At 44.8% G+C, this 17,121-nt stretch overlaps 1 protein-coding gene across 4 annotated transcripts; it reads left to right on the top strand.

Annotated features, from left to right (window-relative positions):
- Nucleotides 1–136: 136 nt before the first annotated feature.
- LOC117218009 (uncharacterized) lies at nucleotides 137–17,063 on the top strand. 4 transcript variants are annotated; one of them, XM_033465996.2, is made up of 32 exons: nucleotides 137–878; nucleotides 3,973–4,101; nucleotides 4,200–4,330; nucleotides 5,098–5,224; nucleotides 5,318–5,443; nucleotides 5,530–5,673; nucleotides 5,801–5,889; nucleotides 5,965–6,169; nucleotides 6,261–6,421; nucleotides 7,181–7,286; nucleotides 8,082–8,204; nucleotides 8,729–8,934; nucleotides 9,028–9,127; nucleotides 9,239–9,573; nucleotides 9,646–9,886; nucleotides 9,976–10,113; nucleotides 10,357–10,542; nucleotides 10,668–10,954; nucleotides 11,042–11,207; nucleotides 11,283–11,483; nucleotides 11,566–11,955; nucleotides 12,031–12,365; nucleotides 12,464–12,602; nucleotides 12,664–12,977; nucleotides 13,057–13,380; nucleotides 13,505–13,770; nucleotides 13,843–14,240; nucleotides 14,350–14,595; nucleotides 14,681–14,848; nucleotides 14,919–15,029; nucleotides 15,101–15,257; nucleotides 15,330–17,063. In XM_033465996.2, the coding sequence occupies exons 2-32, from the start codon at nucleotides 3,982–3,984 to the stop codon at nucleotides 15,464–15,466; spliced, it is 6,177 nt and encodes a 2,058-aa protein (XP_033321887.1). In that variant the 5' UTR covers nucleotides 137–878; nucleotides 3,973–3,981; the 3' UTR covers nucleotides 15,467–17,063. The 4 variants fall into 4 exon arrangements, with proteins under 4 accessions (XP_033321887.1, XP_076375339.1, XP_076375364.1 ...); XM_076519224.1 differs by lacking the exon at nucleotides 137–878 and adding an exon at nucleotides 3,645–3,893; XM_076519249.1 differs by lacking the exon at nucleotides 137–878 and adding an exon at nucleotides 3,885–3,903.
- Nucleotides 17,064–17,121: the final 58 nt, after the last annotated feature.

The following is a 17,121-nucleotide window of genomic DNA, read 5'->3' as shown; positions in this document are numbered from 1 at the left end:
CGTGTGGATGCTTCGGAAATATTCGCCAAAGACTAATCGCTGAGATACGAGAGAAACGAAAGGAACGAAAGTAGAATGTAGAAGCCGAACACGTAGAAATTTCGGACGCGATCGATCGATGCCGCGATTGCGATGATCGTGATTCGTTCCAGATCGTGTCGTAACAGCCAATGAAATCGCGTTTCGAGATACAGAGCGTTGGCTGGAAGTGGTCGCAAGTCGCAGCTAGTAGCAGAGCGCAGATGCGTATTACGGTTTAACGTTTAACCGACATTGACTGGAAATTTGCCGAGTGAGGCGGCATCGTCGCGTTTACCGAAACGAAAAAATTTCTTAGCATTCGACTCTTTGGATAGGCATAGGTGGGCATAGGATCGACTGCCTTGCCTTGATTCTTGCTTGATTCAAATTTAGTCGAGTCGCAGCAGTTGAGACGGTCGGTTCGTGCCCGGTTCATCATTACAATTCTCTCGAAATTTCTACTTATCACGGTGCTGTATCATCGGTTCCGAGCAATTTCAGAAATTGGTCCGTTAAGTTAGATTTCTCTGTATCGATACGTTTGACAAATAGTTTCGAAAGAATTTGACTTCGAGAAAAAAAGGGATCGGTTGAAACGCGTCTGTCGACGCAACGCCCGGTCTGGGTTAGGTCCGAGTTAGCAACCTGGCAAAGAAATAGTTGCAAAAAAGGCGAGCAAGCGTAATACCACGAAAACCCTTAATGAGATATCTATTTTTTTTTTTTTTAAATTCGAGACCCAAGACCTCGACGAGACGGACGAAAGCGTTTACATTCGCGCAAATTTGGCAAAGAATCGAATAGAAGTGCAACCGTACGCGTAACATCACCATTACTGTTTCACCATAAGACGGGAGGTAAGTGGATTTCTGTTTCTCGTTCGTCTTCTCAGTCGTCGTTTGGTACGTAAATGCTGTGGTTATCCTTAATGGATATTTTGTGGAAAGGTCTGTTTCGATGTAACATTTCATTCGAGAAGAATATTATTTTCAAAAATATATGAAATATTGGTCGGAAACAAAATCGTGTTTAAATTATTTCGATATCGAGGTCTGTGAACGAGCAAAGAACGTGTACACGCGACCGGATGTGTGGATGAGCCAATAGCGAGCGTAAAATCAGTGAACATTGTTTCGTTTGTGAAAAATCACTGTACCGTGTTCGTTCGTTCGTTTTACAGCTTGTTTTACCGATTTACAGCTTCTCGTTTGCGTTCTCGTACAAACATACGAGAGAGAGAGAGAGAGAGAGAGAGAGAGTCTCGACGGATCCGTTACTTCCTATTGGTAATTTTTAGCACCACGTGCCGTCGCATCGTGTTAATCGAAAGTCGTAGATGGACGATCGGCAAGGTCCTGATAACTCCAAATTCTGTGCAAGAGTGTGGATGAAAAATGTAAATACAACGAGGCGAATGATATCATAACGAATTTTTGAAAATCAAAAATTTCGTCGGTACATTATTAATTGGTTATTTCTGCAAACTCGTCGATTATTCTCGGTCGAATCCATACATGTCACAGACATATAGTTTCGGTTTAAAAATCGATACACTCGAGTGCGCATCCAGTTGCGTAGTTCCTTCTCCGAAGAGTCGTTAAGGTTTATCGGCATTCGAGAAATCTGCTAGATTTTGATAGCAACAGCTTTTCGTTTCTTCGTTTCGAATTATTTGTTGGGTAGAACGAATCCTGTTCCGCGGATATATCTCATCAATTGTCCCTCTCGACAGGAATTCCCGCCATCCGATATCGGATCATTATCGCTCCAATTAATATTCGGTAAGCGATCGAAGATAATTGTTTTCAAGAATGGTAAGCTATTTGTAGATATTTCCTCAACGATTTGTAACAAGAGCATAAAGTATTAGTGATCGAAATAAATCGTCGAAGAGCACAGATTTAACGCGTCCCCGTGTTCCTATATACGCGAATTATCCAAACATGCGTATTCGAGGAGTCGTACGAAAGGTATCGATGAACGCGGACCATCGTTTCATTGTCATCGTGAAAAGAATTCCTGTGTCGAGAAGCACGACGGCTATTCTTACTCCGAACGTCCAGCCGAGCGGGAGATCGAACAACGTTAGAACGTTTGTTTGGCACAAACGTCGTGTACAATCGGCGTACAGAATTCGAGTAGATGGAATATTGAAACGTCGGCTCGCGTCGCGACGCGTCGTTATCAATGACTTTTGCGTTGCCAAAATAGAAATGTATTTTAAGGGAAACCGAGTGTTTTCCAGGTTGTGTTGGGACTTTGGCAACGAACCAAATATTGCTGTCAGCTAAGCCTATCGGTCGAGTTGCCGAGTAGACGAAAAACCTGCGCAACGGGAATCGATTATGCGTTAAAATTGCTGTTACGTTTCGAATATGGCAGAGGAATTTTACAAACTGCCGTCAGCGTACCAGTTACATATACCGTCGGTATACTCTCGGCGTATTTTCGCAATTTTTGATACAATTACGCATTTGTAACGTATTGCTAGAACAAATTATTTTCTCCTAGATAAACCAAACGACACCACGCGACGCGAGACGACGCAATCGATTTGCGCCGTCTTAACCTTCGAGGCGGAAAATAAAAAGCGTTCACGCGGCTCCAGCATTCGATTCTATAAGGGGAAGCTGAAAACCGGAAATAACAGGGAAGTGCGTAGAAAATGTGTATTACGATTGATGCGACGATAAAATGCTGTCGAGAAAACGAGAAGAGTGAAATTACGAAGTTAAAGCGACGGGAACGCAAACGCGTTCCAAAATAAAGAATATATAATTATGAATAAGCACACTCGACTAATTGTAGCGTCATTAGCAAGATTGTTTTATTTCTTTTTTTTATGGATTCGATGGAATAATTTCAGATGTTTAAGTAAATATGATACGATGCATCGGCGTGAAATTGTAAGAGGCGCTATTCTTACAATTGCAAAGAATTCCAGAGTAAGGACTAGATTCGCGAACGTGTTATTTTTCGATTAAATTTCGTGCGTTCGAATCTCTGCGAATCTGTAAACGATACGAGAATGTAGCCAACCGCGATGACACGATTCATAGTTGACAGCGGTCAATCGATCCGATCGATTCGTTGTACTCGAATCTGCTCTTGTTGCTCGAATATCTCGTGTTACCTTCGAGAGAATTGGAAATCGAAGTACGCTAGCGTTGGCGTTGTATGTACACGGTTACCGATCGCTCGAAACTCGACGTAACGAGTGACCTCTCTCTGTCAGCGGTATCGATCTTCTTCCGGATAGAGTTCGCAACGCATCATCGTATTTCAAAAAGTGGATAAGAAGAAACAACGAGCCGCTGACCAACGGAAGACCGCATCGATCTTACGAACGGGTCAGGTTTCTCTAACTATCTATGTACATATGTATATCGACGCGAGAGAGAGAGAGAGAGAGAGAGAGAGAGAGATCGCGCAGTTGATTCGGGCGCAACATTCTTGTTTCGAAGAACCATCAACTTTGAAATTAAGAGCTGGAATATTTCCCCGGTTCGATCGTTTGTGATTTCTCTCTCTCTCTCTCTCTCTCTCTCTCTCTCTCTCTCTCTCTGCCTCTGCCTCTCTGCGCGCGCGCGTATATGTGTTTGTCGGCGGCGGCTGCTGCTGTCTCCCTGCTTCTCTCTTCTTCTCTTCTTCTACGGCGGATATAGTTTATCTATTGCATTAAGCGTTCGAATATTGCGCACGGGATTACGTAACGAACGGCGGTTTATCGGTATCGATATCGACGTTCGCGTCGATAATGGTCGCGGTGACGCTGTAGCAGCTAGTAGCGGCGATCGATCTCGTTCAAACTGCGGCGCACTATCGTAGGATCGCTCGCTCGAGGAGTATGTGTACGGTTGTGGTGCGCGACGGTACGATATTGTACGAACCGATGCTTTTCCGCGTCAACCGTAACGAGGTGTACCCTTGCCGCTTCAACGTTTGTTACAGATTAAAAATATGAATGGAGTTCAGAGTTGGACATACCCTCCGAAACAGGCTTTGTACGACCCGTCCCTCGAGAAAGATGCTTGCGGCGTTGGATTCATCGTGGCGATAGATGGAAAAAGGTCGCACAAGGTAGGTAGGATGGGATCCGTGGTTCCGATTTTCGATCAGAAGCTTGTTCGCAAGAAAATCTAATCGTTGAAAACTTTGGTCTCGTAATCGCTTGGCAGATCGTTCGCGACGCAGAGATTCTATCGGCACGCATGAACCATCGCGGTGCCTGCGCCTGTGATAACGACACCGGAGACGGAGCCGGTCTATTATGCGCAATTCCGCACGACTATTATGCCGAGCAAGTTCGGTAAGCGATCGCTAGATTTCATAGTGCGACGGTTGCTTTTTACTTTCTACTCGTCTATCAGAACCTTCCGACGCATCGTTCGTGACGCGCGACGATTCCGTCAACTCCGTCGCTATCGCGAGTTCACGATATCGTAATTTCTAGGTTATCTATCGTACTGTGTGTCGCGTGTCTATGTCGCAGCAATTATTGCGTGTTTACCTTCTTATCGTTCTCAGTAAATTGATCTATTATTACGGAACAACAGCACTCGTGACGCGACATTCGACTACACAACTCTTTCGCAGCGTAATCGCGCTTTTCTCTTTTCTTTTTAGATTCTTATTTTTTCGATCGTATCCGGCTGTGTGTCCTCTTCTTCCCTTCCCTCTTTTTCGATCGGTCTTCGCGTCAACGTACACGATCTAATTTCTGATCGGGGTCAAGTTTTCTTGCACGTATCGCCGGCGTGATTCGCGTTCGATCGATCGGAATACTTTTCGATTTTATCAGCGTATCGATCTCCGATGATCGTTAACGATTTGCAATGGACACGCGAATCCGTATGTATACAACATGTAACAGGAAGCGAATGTAACTTTAGACGATAACATGCTGGTAGACGAATTGCCCACGGGAATGTTCCGCGAGCGAACTTAAGATTCGGGCGTCTATCGACGACCTCGATCCGTTTTTCGCGGTTCATACGTTTCTTTTGTTATAACGTATACATAAGTATAAAAGAAAGTGCTGCATCTAACCGTCTGTTTTTTTCTTTTTTCCTCCAGAAAAGAACAAAATATCGAGCTGCCGCCGTTTGGTCGCTATGCCACTGGAATATTGTTTCTGGATAAGAACTCGCACGAACAGACGGAAACGCTGTTCGAACAGTTGGCCGAGGAATGCAACCTCAGAGTACGAAAATATTTCGATTAAAAACTTATTTTCCGTTTTTGTTCTTTCTGTTTGTATCGCTTCGCCCCTCTGTATCGTACTTTCGTTTCGCAGGTAATTTGTTGGCACGATGTTCCAACCGACGATACAAAGATCGGTCGAGTGGCGCAGAAATGCGAGCCTTATATGCGTCAAGTGTTCGTTACCGGTGATCAAGACGATGCCACTCTCGAACGTCAGGTATACATACGATATAGTCGTCGGTTTTACCAAGAAATTGTCGAGAAATTGCTCGACTAGCTTGATCCGTTGCCTCGAATTCATAGGTTTTCGTATTAAGAAAAAGATCGTCCCACACTATACCACGACCGGGAATTAGATACTACATATGTTCGCTCTCCTTGCGAATTATCGTGTACAAAGGCCAACTGACGGCGGATCAGCTGTGGCTTTACTTTTTGGATTTGAAGGTGAATATCGTACGTGTAGCCGATACGGATGAATGCAACGTTGCGTCAACGTTGTCCACATCGGTACCTATCGCGCGCAATTCGTTTATTTACTTGTCGATACCTTTGTTTTCGCATACCGATCAAGTCCCCAAAATTTGAGACGTATTTGGCATTGGTTCATACGAGATTTTCCACCAACACGTTTCCAAGTTGGGAAAGGGCGCATCCGCTTCGGTAAGTACAGTTTCGTTATCACTGTTCGTTTTGTCACGAACTTTCTTCGAACCATCGAATGTGTACATGTTACAGACTGTTGGCGCACAACGGAGAGATCAATACTTTAAGGGGAAACGTAAACTTTATGAAAGCCCGAGAAGGTGTAATGAGCAGCAAGCTGTACGGTGAACAATTGAAGCAACTGTATCCCGTGGTGGAACCGAATTTGTCCGATTCCGGAGCTGCCGATTGCGTTCTCGAATTCTTAGTGATGGCTGGACAACGATCTTTGCCAGAGGTAACGAATACAACTAAGTTTACGCCGTTGTTGCACACGTGTATTACGCGTGCCACTGTTCGAGTTTAACAATGTCACGTGGAACGTTTAGGCTGTGATGACAATGGTCCCGGAAGCTTGGCAGAACGACCTGACGATGGCAACCGAGAAGCGGAACTTTTATCACTGGGCGGCTTGCGCGATGGAACCTTGGGATGGTCCGGCTCTTTTGACCTTTACCGATGGCCGTTACGTTGGCGCTATTCTCGACAGGTAGAACCGACGTTTTTCTTTCGTCTTGCCCGACCGAAACCACCATGTGCTTTCTGCCCGTTCTCTTCGCTCTCCTCGACCACGCGCGAACCGGTTCCGTTCCTCGAGTTCGAATTTTGCCCAATCTTTAAAACTTCGTTCAAAGTATCTTTTCCTCCGCTTCGTTTTCTCTGTAGAATCATAAAATGGAAACCGCAATTAATTGGGCGGACACATTCGTTCTTGTTCGAAAGTTGACTGGTAAGCAGGGATTGTATGTGTACGACTAGGCGTGACACGCGACGAGGAGAGCGACGGTGTGAGATTGAGTGCACGAACGAGAATGTGAGAATCTGTGAGCGTGAAAGCGTGAACCATGATCGAAGGAGAAGGACGAAAGGAAACTGCCAGGTGTTTTGTACGTATATATATACAATATATACATACATACGATACATATACGCGCGCGCGTGTGTGTATGGATGTACGTGTGTACGTGTGCGTATGTACGTATGTGTGCGGATGTGTGCGATATATACTCGTATATATAAATGTTAGTGGTATGTATATGTGTATATATGTGTGTACGTGTACATGTGTGTATATGTATACATATACATGCACATGCGTACGCGTAAACACGCATACGTAAACGAGCGCTAACAGGAAGACAATGCGAGAAAACAAAGCGAACAAGAATATAGTCTCACAATCAGTTGATAATAACGCGCGACACTGAGGTGGTAATACAAAAGACTTTTTTGAATTTTTGTTTGGCAGAAACGGCCTGCGCCCGTCGCGCTTCTACGTCACTAAGGATAACATGATGGTGATGGCGTCCGAAGTGGGCGTCTATGATACTCCGCCCAGCAATGTAATCCTGAAGGTAAACGAGGAAGTAGACACATCACCGTACAGGCCCACCTACCGGATCAAAGTTTTCTAGTCGAATTGACTTTTAGCGGACGATTCCATCTGTGCGCTTCGATATGCTTCCTTTCTTTTCTATACGACATACAACATTTCAGCTCTAGGAGGACTAACTAGGAAGACTGTGCGCAACGAGGAAACGTTTCTTAACTCCCGGATACGAATCGAATTTGGATCTCGATCGAATTTCAATCGAGTTCAGAACCTATTGTTGCAAAAGGCAGGGGGCTCGTTTCTGTTGTTTAAACTAACCGATACAGGAAACTATCGAAGATCTTCCTTTCCACGTTCATCGTCTCTGACATTCTTTATACTCTCACTCTTCATTATTCGTTCTTCGTCCCACCCTTCCGAACCCATTCCGGTTTCTCTCCCTAAATGCATGCCCACGACCAACTTGTATATCCGCAAGAACAGGTTTTGCTCGAATTGATAATCGGGCACACGTTTCTATAATACACCTTTCTCACCTGGTCGTCGATTCAATTTTATAGGAGAGACGTGTCTCTCGGTAAAAACAGCCCTTGTCGCTCATAATTTGTTCTACGCATCGCTTCAATGTTTCCGCAGTTAGAGGATCATGTTGTGTTTTATTTATTTTTAAACATGTCATGTGTGATGTATAATTTTTCATTTAGGTCGTAGGTTTGTATAGTCCTTCGTAGGATCGTCATCGAGTGCCGTCGTGTGACCGTTGAATGGTTGTACATGCTGTTCAACGATAATTATTTGCGTCTCGTTTTATTTGCAGAGCCGTTTGAAGCCCGGAAGAATGCTGCTCGTCGACACTCTCGAGAAGAGGATTATACAAGATGTTGAGCTAAAGTTGCAGATTGCTAGAAGCAGACCTCATTCCGACTGGTTAAAGGACCAGGTACTCTCATCTTTTCTTTTCTTTTCTTTTCTTTTCTTTTCTTTTCTTTTCTTTTCTTTTCTTTTCTTTTCTTTTCTTTTCTTTTCTTTTCTTTTCTTTTCTTTTCTTTTCTTTTCTTTTCTTTTCTTGTCTTGTCTTTTCTTTCCTTTCCATTTCTTCTCTTCTCTTTAATCGCTTTTCGTTGAATCATTCTGTTTCTATTCTGCCGGTTGGTTATTCTACTGTTCTCTCAACTACCCGACTGTCCGACTATTTAATCGTACAACCACACTAATACTAAACGAATTCGTTTCTATCTGTTTTTGCAAACCTTGTTGCACGAATGATGTGCTCGTGCCGTTACGGCACACAGATGGTGAGTTTCATGTTCCCGATCGTGCTTGTACTCTTTATCATGTTTATGTTCGTACTCGTGTCGCGAATGAACAGCAACGTTTCGCGTACACGCAGTCTCCTCTGAACGGCATTACTACGAACACGAGTATTTTTGTTCGATCGATATTTCGTATTTATAATTTTCGTAGATCACGATGGAAGAATTGCGCGCAGCGGACGTGGATGCACAGAACAGGGTCGCACCACCTTCTTGGACACAGGAAATAAACACGATGGCCGATACGAATCCGATATCTGCCGTGAATCGAGTTTGGGGAGGCGATAAGAGGCTTTCTCTCTATGGATACACGCTCGAGACTATAAACATGTTGCTGCTGCCGATGATGCAGTCAAAGTACGTTCTTTATTTTCTGTTGGCATCGGTCGGAAGACGATTGCATGTTATATCCTTTAACCTTTGTTTAACGTTCTTCTCGTTATCGTTTAGGAAAGAAGCGTTAGGCTCGATGGGAAACGATGCGCCCCTCGCTTGTCTTTCCCAGTTTCAGCCACTGATCTACGAGTACTTTAAACAGCTGTTTGCGCAGGTGTGTGATTTGCCTTTGCTCGCGTTTCCCGGTTCCCGTTTCCCATTTCCCGTTTCCCGTTTCTCCGAATCTCTCGAATCTGCAATACGTCCTCCATAATATTGTCAACAGGTTACGAATCCTCCGATCGACCCGTTTCGAGAAAAGATCGTGATGTCTATGCTTTGCCCGATCGGACCAGAGAGTAATATCTTGGAGCCAAACGAATTGCAAGTTCATCGATTATTTTTACCACAACCCATATTATCGTTGGAAGATTTGGACGTGATCAAACGAACAAAGTATCGCAATTGGAAGAGCAAAACTATCGATACGACCTATCCCGTGGAGAACGGTCCGTCCGGTTTGTTGGCTACGCTGGAACGCGTTAACCGCGAAGCGAATCAGGCCGCAAGGGACGGCTATCAGTTTCTAATTCTTTCGGATCGTCGCGGAGGTCCGGATAGGTGAGCTAAAATCGACGAGCGCGTCTCGTTTCTGTACTGTACGGTGTTTAATATTTCACGATACGTTCTCAGAGTACCTGTGAGCAGTCTACTGACTCTCGGTGCGGTGCATCACAATTTAATCGAAGAAAGGCAACGTATGAAGGTCGGTCTTGTCGTTGAAACCGCCGAGGCCAGGGAGGTACATCAGATTTGTTTGCTACTCGGTTATGGAGCGGACGCGATTTGTCCGTACCTCGTGTTCGAGATGGCGAGAAATCTTCGCGCGGACGGCGTACTCGATTCGTCGTTGACCGACAATGCATTATGCGCGGTTAGTTCCAAACTTAAAGTTCGCATTTTTGCGTTGTCATGCAGCACGTTATCGGAGATGTTGCAAGTGTAATTTTTCAAATGTCGTAGAATTACGCGGAAGCGATGGAAAGGGGTATTGCGAAGGTTATGGCGAAAATGGGAATCTCCACGTTGCAATCGTACAAAGGAGCACAAATTTTCGAAGCGGTCGGTTTGTCGAACGAAGTGATCGACAAATGTTTCAAGGTACGTTGATTACGTTAATTGCTTCGATCGCATCTCGTTCGGATTTCACCGATTGAAATATTTTTTAATCCAACGCAATCGAGGTACGAATGATTAGAAACTGGATCCAATTAATGAACGATCTATGATTATAAAGTTTTCGATGACGTAACCCTTGACGCGATCTCGCGTCGTCCCGAACGTAAAAATTCTCCGACCCGAATCTACGCCGTGTCGTATTTGTATCCAGCTTTGATTTTACAGGGCACACAGTCGCGCATCGGTGGTGTCACGTTCGAGATTTTGGCGAGGGAGGCGTACGAGAGACATCAGATGACCTACTTGGACAAACGAATGGATATGCTCGTTATTCGGAATCCAGGAATTTATCATTGGCGTGCCGGTGGAGAGAAACACATAAACGATCCCGACAGTGTCGCCAATCTACAAGTACGTCGACTCGATCGTTTTCTGCGATTTTCCGGGATCGCAACCGTGATCGCGACGTGTTAATTTTATCTTTGAAAAGAATCGCATTCTTCGTTTCTCCTTTCTTTCACGAGTTGGGTTTCTAGGATTACGTTACTTCGAAGAACCAAAATGCGTATGAAAAATACCGGAAGACGACAATGGAGATGGTAAGGGCTTGTACATTGCGAGGACAGTTGGAATTTATCGAAACCCCGGACAATTCTATACCCGTCGATCAAGTCGAACCTGCTTCCGAAATTGTAAAACGTTTTGCAACCGGTGCCATGAGTTTTGGCAGTATTTCAATGGAAGCACATTCGACTTTAGCGATCGCAATGAATCGTATCGGAGGCAAATCGAATACCGGCGAAGGAGGCGAGAACGCGGATAGGTAAGGAAACACGAGCGTGACCGTGCAAGGTCGAGGCGAGGCGTTCGCGAGGGTTCTAAAGCGATCCAAGACATTCTCTTGCTGCAGATATCTCTATCAAGATCCAGAATTTAATAAACGATCTGCTATCAAGCAAGTTGCCAGTGGCCGGTTCGGAGTAACCTCGAGCTATTTGGCGAACGCCGACGATCTCCAAATTAAAATGGCGCAAGGAGCAAAACCGGGCGAAGGTGGTGAATTGCCTGGTTACAAGGTGAAGGCCGACAGCAGAGTGTGTACCTACGATCGGAAAAATGGCATGCTAAAGTTAAACCCCGATCGCTTACAGGTTACCGCAGAAATAGCTGCAACGAGGCATTCGGTACCAGGCGTGGGATTAATTTCACCACCACCTCATCACGACATCTATTCGATCGAGGACCTCGCAGAACTTATTTACGATTTAAAATGTGCAAACCCCAAAGCCCGTATTTCTGTGAAACTGGTTTCGGAAGTTGGAGTGGGTGTAGTCGCGGCAGGTGTGGCCAAGGTAACAACGATACCGTAAAGTACCTCTCGTAATCGTTCCTCGATTAGTTTCTAACTAATTCGCTTGAAACATCTCGAAACAGGGAAAAGCGGAACATATCGTAATATCTGGTCACGATGGTGGAACCGGTGCCAGTAGCTGGACCGGGATCAAATCCGCGGGTTTACCGTGGGAGTTGGGAATCGCGGAAACTCATCAGGTACTAACCTTGAACAACCTTCGTTCGCGAGTCGTGGTTCAGGCAGACGGACAATTGCGCACGGGATTCGACATCATGGTAGCGGCTATATTGGGCGCGGACGAATTTGGATTCAGCACCGCGCCGCTGATCTCTTTGGGCTGCACGATGATGAGGAAATGTCACTTGAACACGTGCCCTGTAGGCATCGCGACGCAGGATCCAGCGCTGCGAAAGAAATTCGAAGGGAAACCGGAACATGTTATCAACTTTTTCTTCGCGTTAGCGGACGAGGTACGTGGCGAATCGAATTCAGATTTCCCTGCTGACCAGATGATGCTAGAGATAATCTGTTGTCTGTTCGATCAGGTACGCTCGTACATGGCTGCGCTGGGAATCCGTAAGTTTCAAGATCTGATTGGACGTACCGATCTGTTGAGGGTTCGAAAAAACGTGTCCATCGAGAAAGCTAGAATGCTAAACCTCGATAATATTTTGCGCAGTGCGCTGGAACTCCGACCAGGAGTGAACATTAAAGGTGGATCGATGACACAGGACTTCCAACTGGAAAATCGTCTAGACAATCGTGTGATCGAGATGGCAAGGGATGTGCTAGATGGGAAACGGAATTCGGTCGACATTCAATTAGATATCAATAACGAGTGTCGAGCATTCGTGTCGACTTTAAGCTATCATATTTCAAAGTAAGTCTCCGTTCTCCGTATCGATCGTTCCATCGTGTTAACCCGAACAACATAACCGAGTGATTTTGGTACCATCGAATGTAACGTTTTGCTCGTAGATTGTACGGCGAAGACGGTCTTCCCGAGGGTAGTATCAACATACGAATGAAGGGTTCTGCTGGACAGAGCTTTTGCGCTTTCATGACTAAAGGTGTTCACGTCACTCTCGAGGGCGATGCGAACGACTACGTTGGAAAAGTGAGTACATACACGGTAATTAGACACCTGTTGTTTTGACATTTTCACGTTGGACTTTTAGGGTCTATGCGGCGGAGAGATCGTTATATATCCGCCGAAGGAATCTACTTTCGATTCCGATGCGAACGTGATCGTCGGCAATGTTTGTCTTTACGGCGCAACATCCGGTAAAGCTTACTTCCGGGGTATCGCTGCCGAAAGATTCAGCGTTCGCAACAGCGGAGCGACGGTTGTGGTAGAAGGTGTGGGAGATCATGGCTGCGAATACATGACCGGCGGGTGCGCGATCATTTTGGGCTTAACCGGGCGAAATTTCGCGGCTGGAATGTCCGGCGGAACTGCTTACGTGTTGGACGTGGACGGCTCTTTCAAGAGGTACCGATGCTCGCTCGCAACCTGTCTTTTGTCGTATCATGAAACACGTTCGACTGAATTTCTCCCATTGATTTCTTAGCAAATGCAACCCCGAAATGGTGGAATTACTTCCGCTGGTCAACCCGGAAGATATAATTTACGTAAAAACTCTTCTGGAAGAGTTTGTCGAAAAGACTGATTCCTTGATCGCGAAGGATTTGCTAATGCTGTGGCCTGAACCGACAACACGATTTGTCAAAGTATTTCCGTACGAGTATCAGCGTGCTCTGAAACAACTCGAGGAAACCAAACTTGCGCAACCAATCTTGAATGGAAATACTCGAACTCCGTTGAATCAATTGAAAGATATCGAGGATGCTATCGTGGATGTTGACATGGAACAGCGAAAATTAGACAAAATAAGGTAGAAATTGAACGAGATGGTAAAGTATCTCCAAAATTGCACCGAATCCACATCTTTGTTTCTATTTTTACTTCTACTTCTACTTCTACTTCTCGAGCTTCGATTCATGTAATATCGCTTTTAGAGGATTTATGAAGTACAGGAGACAAACGAGCGTGTATCGGCCTGCCAAGGATCGTCTAAACGATTGGGACGAAATCTATAATTTCCAAGGTGTTCGCAAAGGCTTGCGTACCCAAGCTGCAAGATGTATGGAATGCGGCGTGCCGTTCTGTCAAAGCAGTCACGGCTGCCCACTAGGAAACATTATTCCGAAGTGGAACGATCTCGTTTTTCAGTCAAATTGGAAGGAAGCTTTGAACCAATTGCTACAAACTAATAACTTTCCAGGTTGGTACGACACGGGGACCGGTTGGTCTTTCGAATAACTGATCGAACCTAAAGCCAATGTGTCGCTGTTAGAATTCACAGGGAGAGTTTGTCCCGCTCCATGCGAGGGTGCTTGTGTCTTGGGGATATCCGAACCAGCTGTCACTATCAAAAATATCGAGTGCGCCATCATTGATCACGCGTTCGAGCAGGGTTGGATCGTGCCGCAACCGCCTAAAACGAGAACCGGTCGGCGAGTAGCCGTAATCGGTTCGGGACCGGCGGGCTTGGCTGCGGCTCAACAGTTGAACAAGGCGGGACATTCCGTGACAGTTTTCGAAAGAAACGATCGAATCGGCGGTCTTCTGCGGTACGGAATACCGAGTATGAAGCTGTCGAAACTGCTCGTTGAAAGAAGAGTGGCCCTTCTCGGTGCAGAGGGAATTGTCTTCAAATCGAGCGTCGATGTTGGAAAAGATATCTCTGCTCAGGTTCGACACGATTCAGAATTATTGTTTCGTACGAATCTACGTATATCGCGTTTTCAATTGCCCATGTACGAGAATAGATTTGATTTTTCTGGCGATCTGATTTTTCTAGACTCTGCGCGAGCAGTATGACGCGTTGTTGCTTTGCACTGGGGCGACCCGACCGAGAGACTTGGACATACCTGGTCGACAACTCGACGGTATTCACTTCGCTGTCAACTTCCTGGAGCATTCGCAAAGAAGACAAATAGATAAGTTTACTCCTCCCGACATGCGTCTGATGGCTACGGACAAGGACGTTATCATAATAGGTGGTGGTGACACTGGATGCGACTGCATAGCCACATCGTTGCGACAGGTATATACGATCGCGTTTTATCATTCGTCGTCCTCTTCTTCCATCTCTTGACTGGTTCTTATACAAATCGATTCTCGCCCGGAAGTGTGCCAACACGATCACGACGTTTGAGATTTTACCGGAACCTCCGACCAAGAGGGCTGCAGATAATCCCTGGCCTCAATTTCCACGTGTATTCAAAGTGGACTACGGTCACGAAGAGGTGTCTCTCAAGTTTGGACGAGATCCGCGTCAGTTTAGCATTTTAACTAAAGTAAGTAAAGTACAAAAATGAGTCACCGATACTGTTAGTTCCATGTTACGTTCCGCATGTTTCGATATAGGAATTCCTAGATGATGGGCAGGGTCATGTGAGTGGAATCAAAACGACCACGGTTTCATGGACGATGGAAAACGGCCGCTGGAAGATGGAACAAGTTCCTGGAACGGAGAAGGTAAGAATGGTGTCGAATATATGTATATATTTTAAACTTTTATCCTGTTCTTTAATTTGCCTTATTTCTAGGTATACAAATGCGACTTGGTATTACTCGCGATGGGATTTTTGGGTCCTGAAACGTACATTGCAACCGAATTAGATACCTCTATGGATGAGAGAGGCAATTATAAAACTACACCCGGTGAATACCAAACAAGTTTGAACGGAACATACGCGGCCGGTGGTAAGTGTCTTCTAGTGGTAGTTTTAATTCTGGTGTAATAGAACGTGAAAACAATTATATTGGTTCGTCCAGATTGCCGACGTGGACAGTCTTTGGTCGTTTGGGCGATCACAGAAGGCAGGCAAGCCGCGAGGGAGATAGATCTGGCACTGATGGGCTCGACCGGGCTTCCTGTATCCGGTGGCGTTATAACAAGCGTTATGGCTTGAACTAGCTCTCAATTATTTTTCACTCGAACGATCTATTTTTTTTCTGTCATTCCCTATTAGTCCTGCGACTATGTGCTCGTGCGTGTGCGCGCGCGAGAAAGAGAGAGAGAGAGAGAGAGAGAGAGAGAGAGAGCGAGAGAGAGAGAGAGAGAGAGAGAGAGTGAGCGAGAGAGAGAGAGAGAGAGCGAGAGAGAGAGAGAGAGAGAGAGAGAGAGAGAGAGAGAGAGAGAGAGAGAGAGATGGTTAAGTCTGCGCGAGAACCAGTTAAAACGAGATCAGTATTATTTAAAACTTCGGAAAGCGTGGACACGTTTGTTGATCTGCGAGATCTCGTTTCGCGTCCAAAACTCGTTGAAATTCTTTCGACTGGAATTGCAACGATCATTTGGCCAATCGATAATTCGTTCGTTCGTTTGTTTGTTTTTTTATGCAATTTGTTTGCATTACCACCGTGTATTTATCGTGATTAGTTTTGTCGAAATTTATTTATCTACCGTCATTTATGGTCCTTGTTACGTTTCGTTTTACTGTTTTTTGTCTTGCAAGATTCCGAAATCTTTTTAATGTTATACGAGACTCCTTGGTTTTGATCGATTTGCACGATTATGCGAAGAAGGAGAATCGTTCATCGAAAGATTAGTTTTTTTGCGAATCGCATTCGAGACGTAATGCTGCACTACGTTACACGTATTTTCCGAGCATCAGATACTAAATGCGAATGTAGCGTGCACCTATACATATATCCTATATATAGATCTCTTGGATTTTGTTATTTTTTTCTAGTTTTCGAGCATCGAGTAGAGAGGGTAGAATGTATTGTAACGTGATCTATTGTTAAACCAATCCACTTGACAAATTGATCGCATGGTATTTATTCGTCTTGGCGTAACAACACGTCTAGAGATTTATATTATAAAACTATGTACAAATGTTTCATATACCAACGAACTAGTTTAATCGATGTGTTCCGCGCCCGCCATTGTAAAGCGTACGCAAAGAAAGGAACATTTTATGACAATAACTGAACGAGTGAATGAATAAAATACAGAGAAGTGCTATGCAATAAACGTCGAAACGTATCAAGATATCAACAAAAATGCTGCAAAGTGGTATGCGAACCTTGTCGCGAACACTAGAACTCTAAAGCTTTGAACGAAGTTTGTTCTATATCGTTTCTCTTGGAGAAACAAGCAAGCAATTCAAGCCAAAACGATAATATGAGTTATAAAATGTTTGAAGCAAATGCGATTACTCGGTGTGTTCCTGATCAATTTCCGGAGCTGAAATGGCAGGAATTTGCGCGGAAAGAACAGATAGAACACCTGATCGTTTCAATTTGTAACGAAATCATCGATGCTGCTGCGAACGAAATCTGCGAACACTATTTGAAAAGAAAGTCGTTCGAGTTCATAAATAGGTGCCTTCGCACGATATGGCTACGTGTATTTAACGCAAGTATCGATACCCGGATGAAATAATTAAACAAAAACCTATTCGTCGACCCCTGAAAACGAGCTGCGATACTATTAACCTTTTCGTTTCGTTCCATAGTGGCTGGAACTTTATCCAAAAATAAATGACATCCTGTCGATCTCGATTTCGGAAAAATTGTGTCCAATCGTGGTTGATATCCAACCACAACCACCCCCCATCGA

This window comes from Megalopta genalis, chromosome 1 (assembly GCF_051020955.1).
Source record: "Megalopta genalis isolate 19385.01 chromosome 1, iyMegGena1_principal, whole genome shotgun sequence".
Lineage (NCBI taxonomy): Eukaryota > Metazoa > Arthropoda > Insecta > Hymenoptera > Halictidae > Megalopta > Megalopta genalis.
The sequence above is the reverse complement of the archived record's forward strand: the minus strand, read 5'-3'. Positions and strand labels throughout refer to the sequence as shown.